The sequence below is a fragment of the Oculina patagonica genome, chromosome 5 (genome assembly GCF_052425735.1).
Source record: "Oculina patagonica isolate OP01 chromosome 5, crgOcupat, whole genome shotgun sequence".
Taxonomy (NCBI): Eukaryota; Metazoa; Cnidaria; class Anthozoa; order Scleractinia; family Oculinidae; genus Oculina; species Oculina patagonica.
Window position 1 is genome coordinate 19,227,631 of NC_135762.1, and position 12,601 is coordinate 19,240,231.

Genomic DNA, 12,601 nt, shown 5'->3' on the forward strand with positions numbered 1-12,601 from the left:
ATCTTTACTTTTGAGGCAAAAATAATCTGGCTTACTAATGGCATTTCAGGTCATGTTATGTCACAAATGAGAACAGTATTTGATATACCAGAAGAAGCTGAAACAAGAGTGTGGACCAAGTACATGAGCAATACCTATGAGCTTCTTAGTAACCTGGAATACACTGTGCAGGATGCTGGCCTTTATCAGGGACAGGTACAGTGTATGATGAAGCTAGTATAACGACAAATTAAAAATAATGTACTGGACATTTTGGGGTAACATCGTTCCTGAATCAACCAATGAGATTCCAAATATTTTAATTAAAATCTCTTGGCAATTCTGTAGTGTTGGAATTTCCTCCAAATTTAAACGCTTTTCAGTGTAAAATACACTCAAAAAAAGGCACTAAGATCAGAGTGAAATACTCAGGCAAAGGCGAACTCGCTAAGACCTGAGAAGTGATTGGACATCTCGTTTTGTATGAGTTGATGTTCTTGGCAGTTCTGTGTAAAATTTTTTCTCCTGCAATATTTTTGTTTTGCTTATGAACCTCCCTGTACAGATGTAGGTCGTAAACTACACATCATCATCATTTTGTATGAGTTGATGTTCTTGGCAGTTCTGTGTAAAAATTTTTCTCCTGCAATGTTTTTGTTGTGCTTATGAACCTTCCTGTAGGTCGTAAACTACACATCATCAGTGGTAACTCATCAACACTGATTGTATTTGTGTGACTGTACCTGGTGGCTACTGCTCACAGGTTTCCAAGGAACATGACCAACCCCACTTACAGGAAGATTTCCAAAGCCTATCTTTTGGTGAAAAGTTTAATATATATTTATTAATAGTGATATTTCTTATTTTTAAGGTTCTGATTATAGAACAAAAGAACGAGGATGGTACTTGGCAACGCCAAGCAAGACAAAGGTAAGTTACAGTTCATGTATACAGCTGTAACACTAATCAATCAGACAAATCTGCATAAACACTGGCCCAGTTGGCTTTGTTAAGTGATGGCAAAGTGGTAAAATTACAAAAATTAATATAATGCCTTCTTTGTTTCTGAATTTTGTAAATGGTTTGAAAACTTGCACTGCACTTTAATGTGTGCCTTTGACTTGGTGTATAGGAGTTAAAGGCTCCTTCTTTGCCAATTGAGACCTTTGATTGTGCTAAACTGAAGACTGTGGATGATTTTGATCAAAAATAGTACCAGTACCCCTTTGATGTTACACAAAGGTGTGACAAAGATACTGTGAAATGTGACTTTGACTTGCAGTCTTAAGGCACCTTTTATTCATGTCAACTCTGTTAAACTTTATGTGTCAAATACCTGTCAAAGGCTATATCAGAGAACTTGACAACTCTTCATGTCTCACTTGATGCAAATCAAAGCTGTGGTAAAGCCAACTTTCTGTGTTGTGCAATGCCCAGGGCTTGGTTTATTAATAATGGAAAATTTTGTAAAACACTTTAGAATAAAAATCAACAATAGTAAAACAATGAGGTTTTGTGGCATAAGCAAGTTTTCTCAATGAAACAGCAACTTTTTCCACTGATGAAGGGTTAATCCCGAAATATCTGGAATGATATATTGTTCAATTGATGCTTTATACTCGAACATGAGACCTTTACTTTATCAAGTGACAGGTATGTGTCGTAAGAGAAAAGAGAAGTGGGTTATATCTTCTCTGTAATGAAATGCCAAAATTTAGGTGTTGCCGAATTGCACTTTGGATGGCTTTATTGGGAGCATAACCTTTAACCCCCCTCCCCCTCCCCCTGGAAGCGACCAGGCCTACAACTCTTCAGAAAGCTGTCTATACGCCCCTGACTACATTGCACATTGTATACCGTAAAATTCTGGTTATAAGCCCCCCCCTCCCCCCCCCCGGTTATAGGCCCATAATCCTGAAAACAAAAAAATACATCCGATTATAAGCCCCCCCAGATATAAGCCCTCCTCTACTAGATGACAGTACTGAATAGGGATAAATGTTGCTTTATTATGCGTTTTTCCATCATATTTCCATCAACACTCCTGTGGCTCGTTTCGAAACGTTTTTTTCATTCCGCTTATAAGCCCCCCCCCCCCCCCGAATATAAGCCCCTCCACTTATAAGCCCACCCAAAACCCCTTACGAAGTTGTATAAGCCCAGGGCTTATAACCGGAATTCTACGGTATTGGTTCAAAAGAGCTATGTTACACTGAATGTATTAATTACCTCTAAATATGTAAAAAAAAAAAAAAAAAAACTAAGGCATGGCTGACTAGGGTCCTTAAAGACCGATTTCAGATGACGAACCTGAAAATTTAGGATTTTTAAATTAATTTTTTCCTAGATACAAAATCCATGACATACACTGTAGCTCCTTTTTCAAATTGGAAAATTTCCCTAAAACTGTGTCTGCAGTCTATTTATGCACCTTAACAATGTCAAGTTGGTTCTACTGATCAGTAAAAAAATAAATGCACCACCTACTCCTTGTATTGAAATTGTTTTCATAGGTCTGGAACTAACTGTATTTTTTTTATTTCTATTTTCAGTTCTTACTCATCTTCAGCTGTAAGTTTCTTAAAAAACATATTTTTGACTTAAGGTTAATCTATACAGTCAACTACATTACTTTGTAGGTGTAATGCAGTGTACACAGTGCACATCTCAAATAAAAAAATTGATGTTTCCTTTACCCTTTTGTCATGGGAGAGTGCTTATGTGCTTGTGACGTCACTGTTTGGTTGAAATCTGGCCGATTTTGATGAAATTTTCACACCAAAATGGTCTTGTAAAGATTTTCTCCATTTTGAACTCCCCAATTCATATGGTTCACAACCCCATGAAGTTTTGCAACTTTTTCTAGAATAATGTTAAGGTCTCTAATGCATTTGTTATTAACCTTTTCACTGCAAGCAGTAAAAAAAGGTATAGTATAGGTATATATACATAATATTACAGTATGTGGCCCTTGGTCTGGACGAAAAAGACGCGAACTTGTATTTCTCAGCCTGAAAGAGCAGTGAGCTGAGATGTGTCCTGTAAGTTACTGTGACATCCAGCTTACATGTGAAAAGGCAACAGCTTCTGTGCTTACTCGATTACCCTGAAATAACGAAAACAGTGGTTCGTTTTGACGGCCCTTGGTCTGGACAGCTGGTCCTTGGTCCGGACATCACACACAATATTCACGCAACAGTTGTTCAAACTCCAATCTAAAGAAGCTTCTTGCACATTTTTAATATGTCTTAATGAAATTCTAAAAATGAAATAAAAATTTTAGGGAAGAGAGCTTTATTTCGTCTCGGCAAAAATATACAATGATTATAAGCTACAGCGCTTATTAGGCTGTTAATGTCCCTGTTCCGTGATTGTTGTGTACCCTGTCAGCTTGGTTTGTTATGACATTAAAAACAAATATTATTGCAGCCCATAAAGTGGAACAATTAGAGAAAAAACACACACATGTTTGGCGTAATGTGGGAGGACACATCCCTGCGGTTGGCATGAGAAGCGACTTTGAGTTGCATGACCTTTTAAAGCCCTGGGAACGGACAAGAGTATTGGCAGGTCAAACTGACGGTCAAACTGAATGTTCATGTGACCTTCGAAGCCTCACCTATCTCCCCGGCACTGGGTAAGCCAGTGCCGTATCGGACAAGATTATTGGCAGGTGCACAAATGAAACGGCAAAAACAATGCCCAAAGCTTGGGGGAAGTCGCTACCATTAGACTTAACCGCCACTGATACATGCAAGGCATGTATCCCCCCAAGCAAAAAACATACGCACCAAATAAAGCCCATATATATGTAGATATATAGATACCTTTGCGTATCTAGGAAATGTAACAAAGAGAAATAGATGTGGTTTCACTGTGAGACACTCAGTCACAGGAGTGCTCAATACAACGATATCTAGGTTGAAATGCAAATTGAAATAAATAGCTATATTGCCCCTATGAATATATCAAAGCAGGCTAACTGGAAGGGCTACAACATTGCTAGTAGCTAAAGTGGCTTAAAAGGGCTACATCACTAGGACTTTGCAGATAATTGTTGTCTAAACTGGTGGTAGGCAGCAAGACAAGTGAAAAACTAAAAGCATTATCTTTGAACATCTTATGAAAGAAAATCTTAATGTGTGGAAAGGAAGCGAACGACGTCTATAAATAAAGTTTTGAAAATGCAAATACAACATGGAATCATGGAAGGAATAGTGTTTAAAGTCTGTTAAGATCCGTAACGAAGCCCCTTTAGCAAAATAAAATATGCAGTGTATGATACAGCGGAAAATTACCCAGGGGTTAATAGTTTAGTTTTTACCGAGGCACCAGGAGAAGCGGAATAAAACATAGAGATTCTGTGTGACAGAAATACTGATGGAAGGGCTTATTAACGAACCTCCATAATAGCAAAGTCCTTGATATAACAAACGATATTCCTTGCCCCAGGAACAAAAAAAAAAAAATGGAAAAGGACCACAATATAACCAAAAGCCTCGTTATAGCGAACATATTTTGCCAGTCCCTTGGCGCTTTGTTATATGCCATGGAGAGATAAACAGATGAAAAACGACACATAAGAAACTGATATTGTTTTAAAGAACATGTGTGCTAAAGCTAAGGTGCTGTTAGATGCCTAAGACCATAAGACGGGTTGTAACCTTAAAACTTGCAGCAACTTTTGTCAGACTCCTTTTCTTTCAGTATTATTTAGCTTGCCACCTTCAGAAGTTTTTAAGTTATATTTGGTTGCCATCAGTGTCCGGACCACGAACCTAGTCAGGAAAATTACTTAGAAATTTTAATTTGTTACTTTGGACAGAAACTCAACAAGCAATCAAATTATTTGCACTAGTCGAAATTAAAGAATATTTCATATACATTAATTCTATCAAAAATTGCCTCCTTTAGCGTGCTCAGTTCAGATATACGGTAATTATAAAGAAACCCAGTTAATTTGAGGCGCTGTGAACAAATAAACATCGTAAAACAAACATCACCTATCTTCACGTCAACTTGAAATTCTTGACAGGGGTGGATCCAGGATTTTTCAAAGGGAGGTGGCTGTTAACAATTATTTTTTATTACTATCTTGTTTAAGCCCCAGTTTTGTATGGGGGGTATTAGGCTTTTAAGCAGGTTTTCTAAACTGGGAGAGCAAGCAAAGGCCCAAAGCCCATGGGACCGCAGGCTGGCCCTAGGGGGCTCTGGTAGTTCCGGTATATTTTGCTCCCCCATTTTGAAAAATTTGAAGCCTCTTAGATGTGAATTCCATGATTCTGAGCAGCTTTAAACATCTTTCAATTAAGCTATTAAACCGCTGTTTTTCCTTGATAAAGTGGCAAAACCATTCTTTCCTCAATTTACCTTGTTTAACATTGAATTATATTTGGGACAGAAACTCTAGTTCTTATGAACAGTGTTTGAAATTTGAAGTTGAATTAACGAACTTACACTAAAGACAGATATGCGTTGTTTTGTTCACTTACGAGCATGGAAATTTTTAGCCCCTGGCAAACTGGGGACGATTTGGTGAGTCAATGCTTTGCTTGTGAAATCGCTTAGTTCAATTTTGATTCATGCAAAGAAAACGGTAAGAAAACTTGCTAAAAAGATGCAAATGGAGAAGAAAATCATGCCAGCAAGACTAAAACAACTCTTGAATGCTAAAAGGAATGTAATTTTTTTAAAATTATACACACATGTTTTGTTACATTAAGCACAGAAGCTCGTACATTGCTGCCCAAAACAAGCCATTGAAAATCCTGCCAACTCTCACGCGCTGAGCGTAAGTCTCACACTTATACGCCTGGTCAAAAAATGTGAGTTTTTACAACCACAACCGACACACTTTCCAAAAAATGTAAACTCAAACCAATGTGAGAATAGAAAAATCCGTAAAATGAGTAAATGACTGCAATACTTTCTCCGAAATCTCAGAGTTTTGACGAGAAAATAAGCATTTGGAACGGGGTCGCGTTTAGCAAAACACATGCACTAGGACCAGGATTTGTTTGAAACGTCTTCGGAATACCTCGGATGTCTTCGGGAGGCTTCGGACATTGTCATATTCTCTTCGGAAATCCTGTCACTCTCAGGATAAAAATCTCACGCCTTTGACCAAGAAAAAGTTGGCAGGTATAAAATCCCTTATTTCTGAAAGGGGACTGACCTTAACATTGGACGTCTAACTGGCAAATTTTAGCCTAGGGTAACAGGTTTTTTAATAATTAGGCTCTTACTCGCAGGTTTTAACTGTATCTCGGGACACTTGTGATGTGAATCTTTAGGACACTGTGAAGAATAAAGAGCTTAACTGATTGTGATTGTGATGGGAGTTGTCATTGTAAGGGCAAATTCTTTAGGGTACATTCTGCATTCTGCATTGCTCTTCTACTTCATTTAGTTAGTCATGCAAAGAAACCATAATGGATCCTTATGTGAGCATGATGTCATATCTGTTTGTATCTAGTGTGAAGCAACTAGACACTAATCACTTGATGAATTTAAATAATGTGTTCTCCACTGACAGGTAACATCAAGTAATGAACACAGTGGTCAATCTTCGCATTCCTACAGGTGAGTTTTTCCAGCTGTGTTCACCTTTAATAATCCTGCTTGGAGTATCCATTATTTTTTATCTTTATTATTAGTATGTCACTTTAAAACTTTTATTGCAGGGGTTCTCGAATAACTTTTTTCTCAATGGAAAGTTTGTTGTATCATGTAACTATAAATTTAAAGTGAATTTAAGTTAAATATAATATTTTTAAAAGTTAATATGCACATAAATAAGATTGTTCAGTGCCTCAAGAGTTTGCATGTGTGATCTCTTGACTTAGTGGCCAACTTTAACATAAAATAAATGAAGGTCAAGAAACCTTCCATTAGAAAATTGAAATGCAATATATTATGTTTATTTTTTATGTAATCTCGATCAATCTCAGCTGGGTGCTTGGATGCTCCAAGGGCTTCTAGTGTGGCCAGCAAGCTCCTGTTACCCAGCCATTGACTTCCACTTCAGGCACATATCAACACTACATTGTAAATGGACAACTATAAAAGCCAAAAAATAGGGAGCCTGTTGGGAGAGAGTGAGAGAATGTAATTATTATAGGAAATTAACGCTTGTGTTAATTAAGGTATTTGAAATAAACACAACTTAAATTAATGCTAATCGAAGGAAAGTTACTTCTCAATCTAGGAAATTAACGCGAAAGATAGGTTAACATAATTTTCAAAATGAAGGAAAAATGTGACGTACATAAAGACAACAGGAGCAAGTTTATTTCAACACTTTGCATATAATCTGAGACAGAAACAAAGTTCTTGATACTTTAGCCAAACGTATGGGTTAAGCAAAGGAATCTGACCACTTGCAGCATTCTTCACAGTTTCAGTGATACTGGTAGATTTCCACCCTGATGAAATAATGCTTTTTCCTAGGGGAGTAGAACGTCTGGACTGTATCGAGAAATTGGGGCAAAAATAATGGAAATTAAGGCCGCAGAAATTAACGCTCCACTTAACTAATGGCACAGAAATTAACGTTAACAAAAATTAACGCGACTTAAATTTTCACGAATTTTTGAAATTCGCATTTTTATTTCATGAAGCATTAATTTCCTATAATAAGGTATGTGTAAATCTCTAGACAAATGGTGGGAGTAACCCTGCAATGGACTAGCATCCCATCCATGAGGGAGAAGAAATACTCCTAGTTGCTTCATGATACTGAAACCATTGGTCTGGATGGGCAACTAGACTTGTATGCAGACTTAACATACTACTATAACTATTTCTCCCACATAATATTTTGTATTAGCAAAGTAGGCAAGTCTACAAGTAACAGGGAAACAGTCTTCAGATTATCACTCAGTTTACAACCTGAGTAAAAAACAAACTGTTCATACGCTTTTTCTTTAACACGCAGCAATTACAGCTCAAGAAGTTCTTGGGGATATGATGGATTAAGATCAAGTACTTCCTTGCCAGGGCTTACAGGACTCGGAAACCTTGGAAATACATGTTTCATGAACTCTGCTCTTCAGTGCTTAAGCAACTCTGTCCCACTGACTGAATATTTTTTAGCTGGTAACTACAAAGATGAACTGAATCGCAGTAACCCTCTAGGAATGAGAGGAGAGATTGCCAATGCCTATGCAGGTCTTCTTAATCAGATCTGGAATGAACATTATAGCTCTGTAGCACCAAGACAATTCAAAATGCAGGTGGGACGGTTTGCACCTCAATTTTCTGGCTATCAACAACAAGACTCTCAGGAACTTCTTGCTTTCTTGTTGGATGGACTTCATGAGGATTTAAATCGTGTGAAAAAAAAGCCATATGTGGAAATAAAGGATGCTGATGGAAGGCCTGATGCAGTAAGTCTCCTTTGTTTTTTGACATTGCAAAATTTGATGTTGGTTTGACCACACAAGCAAACAACTTTTGCAGAGCTTGATCAATGTCAGCATTTTAAAAATGTTCGGGTTGTAGCCAGGCATGTTAAAAAATTCGAATTAATAAGTTGACACTGGCTAAAAATATTGTTTTTTGGACGTTTCGGCCACTACTGTTGCCTTCTTCAGCAAGATAAAAATGCAAATGTTCAATGGTGTCCTGACGCCGTTGGAGGAGGACACCGTCAGCATTTTTTTTAGTAATTTAAAATAGTCAAGTATTTATTATTATTATTCATTCAAATTATTTCTTCATTTCTGATTGGTTAACAATCCCCGGCTAATTCCAGCTAATCGGCTAGCACTAACCAAATTTGGAAGATGATTCTTTATTATCAAATGATAATATGTAATATTATTGGACAATTGATGTCAATCATCCAATAAACAGAGAAATTTAGAAAGTGTGAAAAAATTAATGGTCCCCAGGCCGGGTCCCCAGGTTTGAAGATGCGACAAAGATTTTTCCAGCTTATTAGATGATAAATATAGCGTAAACACAATAAGAGCTTCAAAGGAAAATCACTTGATTGTTAAAGCTTATCTTTAGGAGAAAAACATCCAATATTCAGTATCAGCAAAGGAATTGGCCACGGTTTTCTGAAAAATTCTATGTCAAAGTAAGAAAGTAAGAATCAATGCATTGTGTGTTTTACAGTGAAACCCATAACAGGATGAAAACCTTAATTTTTTTCTGGAATGTTTATTGTTTTGCAACCAATCTGATGTGAGACATAACCACAAAAGTAATTAGCTGAAAGGTTTGGATAAGTCATGAAACAACAAATCAACTTGACTTGAGGGCAAATTAATAAATTCATTAATGGAAAGCTCTTTGCTTCAATATTCCACTCTTGAAGTAAATGGTTTAATCTTCAAATGAGGACTCAATTTAAAACTAAAAATGTTGACTTCATACTGTCTGGCTTCATGTGACAGGCACGCAAGATTTGAAAATCCCTAATTTGCATTAAAAAAAAAAAAAAACTCATCTCAGGTCAATGACATTTTCCCCACCTTCTCTTCTGCCGATAGTGTGTTTGAATGTACCTTTCCAGTGCACCAAAATGTCTTGCCTTTTTTTACGACTGAATTTTTAATTCAGGAAGTATAGTGGCTAGCCTGGTCACTTACATGGTCCATCATCTGTAAACTTTTGTTTGCAACTCCGCTGACCAGCGGATATAATAGTAGAAACAGTGAAGCAAGACGGCCATATAAAGGTGGCCTTTTAAATTTTAAGGGTTTTGAAAGAAAAACAAGAAGCAAAGAAACAAAATGTGGCTGGCAATTACGTGTATAAAGTAATTGACTGCCAAAAAAGTCGACATTGAAAGCCATTAGTCGATCAATGACTTCCGTGTCTATCTTTCGAGCTAGTGTCATACATGAAGGAGCATTCGAAAACTAAATCGGGTTTCACATAAGCTTCATCAACGATGTCCCTATCTAGAAACCAGAGCGCTGGCCAAAATCGAGTGCGTGGCTGCTTGTATAATTCGCAAGAAAATGAAAAGCTTTTCAGATGTAACAGCACAAGTACATTTGTACCTGAATCAGTCTAATGCATACCTACAGAGCAATATAATAAACAAACCATTTTAGTGCTACGGGTTAAAAAAAGAAAACAAAAGGAAAAAATCTGTCTCCTCTGGGATTTGAACTTGAAACCTCTCCCTCCCAATCCAGATACCTACACGATTGTGCTAATCAGATATCCTTAGTCACGTGAGACGAACATATCATTCTTATATCAAAAACCGCCGATTATCTGTTATCATGTGCATCAAAGAAATGTTTGAATCACCTGCTGCTCATATATTTTCAAGGAATGAAAACTAAACTTGAAACTTGGTAAAAAAAATTTCAGTCGTGGCTCGAAGAGCTCTTTGGTTGGTATTATGAGAGAGTTGAAAAAAGGGAGTTGAAAATTGAGGAAATGATAAAGACCATGTATGACATTTGACAGTTGGCAAGTTCCAGCTGAAATTATATGCAAATTTTGGCCAACTGCCACGTTAAGTATAAGCCAACAACAATCCAATCAACATTCCAGTTAAAATATTGACATGAGTGGCACTTTGAACTTTGAGTATGGAATATTGAAGAAAAGGAGGAAATCAAATTTCCATTAATTAATGATTCTGAATCACATGGTCAGGATTTAAGCCCTTGCCAGGATCATAACATTGTGTTCCTGGACAAGACAATACTCTCAGAGTGCCTGTTTCCGCCCAGGTGTATAATGCTGGGCAGTAACCCTGTGATGAACTACATGTAGCATCCCATCATGCTACAGACAATCTTTGGAATCAAGCATTATTGTCAACTTTATGTATTTAAATAAAATTATGTAAAATACAAATGAGAGGGTTTTTAATCTATGCATGTGTGTCGTACACAGTTTGAGTTGCTTTTGTAAATAGCTGGTCAACATTGTGAAAGTACTTCTTTTTCAGATAATCTGAAATAATCATGGATGTATTTTGTTTAGGTTGTTGCAAAGGAGTCCTGGCACAATCACTTGCAGAGGAACAATTCCATTATCGTTGATACATTTCATGGACTTTTTAAATCCACTCTGGTTTGCCCAGATTGCAGTAAGGTGAGTGCTTGTAACAGCCCAACTTGCTGCTCAAGATCTTGCATTTTGGAGTATACTGTATTACTGCTCTAGAAATGTATTTCATGATATTTTTCATTTTGACAATAAATTACTTTTATTTTTCTTTAATAATTATTTTACTACATGTACATGGAATGGCCTGCCTCTTGCCTGTATAAGTCTGTTCATGTTGTTTTTTTTTTTTGTAAAAGTCATTCTCGAATCCTTATTACCTAAAGTAAATGGTAATTTGATGTTGAAATATCCTACACCTTCTTCTGGCAAGTGTTGTCAGTCTTAGTCAGGACATCAAACCTGATTAGTGTCTTGAAGACCAAACCAAGGAGTAGAGTTCACGACTTTTGATGCCCTCTTTCTCTTTTTTTTTTGTCATACATGTAATTTTGTTTGGTTTGAGTGCGGAATTTGTTCAGTATGAAAATTTATCATAAAATCCCAGCCTGACCAATCGATGGAAATCAATGATCGGTAATCAATCAATCAATCGATATCAATCGATGATGGTTAGTTAATTGATATCGATTGGCATCGGCCAATCGATGACCAATCGATAGTCACAAATAATTGCAGTAAGGATAGAGGATACAGGATACAGCATTGCGGAAATAGAATTCCGCAATGCTAAAACACTGATCGTGAGCTGAAAGCACAATGTCTGAATAAGCGGATAAAGCCGGGGATAAAGCAACGGACTTAACACTTGTTATTAAGTGCGTAGTCAAAGGCTACCATGCCTGCGACTTCACCGTTGAAGTTGGTGAGGAGTTTGTGGCTAAGAGTAAACGGGAAAAGCGTGGGAACGCGTTTAAAGTTACTAATCAGTGTGGACATAACAGACATAAAAGGATATCACAAAATGATAATGAGGTATGATCGCAAGAGCACGAGGAGTATAAAACCATATTGAATCAAACCAAATAAAAAACGATTGATGAAAATCAATGGTAATCGATGACAATCGATAAAAATCAATGACAGTCGATGAAAATCGATGAAATTAAAAGTCACAAAATTTTCCGTCATCGATTGGTCATCGATTTCCAATATCAATCGATTAACTGGCGTCGATTATTATCTACTGGTATCGATTTTCATTGATTATCGCTTTCATCGATTGGTCAGGCCGGGAGAACACTGTTTTCGACCCACTGTTATTAAACAACAGTATTACTGTTCAAATTGAAATCAATTAAAAAGACAATTAGCACCAGGTAGGGAAACACATCACAAACCAACAAATACCTTTACTTGAATGTCGATACTGAAATAGCAGTAGAAAACCACTAAATGGGGACACTATAAAATAAATTGAAATTTTAACAAAATCTTATCATTTTTAATGAAATGCTAATTATCTCTGTATGAGTGAAATTGGCAATAATTATTATTGCTATGCCATTAGTATACGTAATTGGACTACATGCTGTCCAATTTGGAAATAATATGATGAAAAAAATTCCGAGGGCAGCCAAAATTGGACGAGGCTGTAGGCCGAGTCCAATTTGGCTGTCAGAGGAATTTTTTGAATCTA

The 12,601-nt window shown here is 36.8% G+C and overlaps 1 protein-coding gene across 1 annotated transcript in view; it reads left to right on the forward strand.

The window, feature by feature from the left end:
* The window catches only part of LOC144653148 (ubiquitin carboxyl-terminal hydrolase 4-like), a 37,876-nt gene that overhangs the window by 9,199 nt on the left and 16,076 nt on the right, over positions 1 to 12,601 (forward strand). The window contains exons 4-9 of the mRNA XM_078513071.1: positions 50 to 195; positions 851 to 909; positions 2,532 to 2,550; positions 6,515 to 6,561; positions 7,916 to 8,366; positions 10,939 to 11,049. Of these exons, the coding sequence (XP_078369197.1) occupies positions 50 to 195; positions 851 to 909; positions 2,532 to 2,550; positions 6,515 to 6,561; positions 7,916 to 8,366; positions 10,939 to 11,049 (833 nt within the window). The remainder of the gene's footprint in view (positions 1 to 49; positions 196 to 850; positions 910 to 2,531; positions 2,551 to 6,514; positions 6,562 to 7,915; positions 8,367 to 10,938; positions 11,050 to 12,601) is intronic.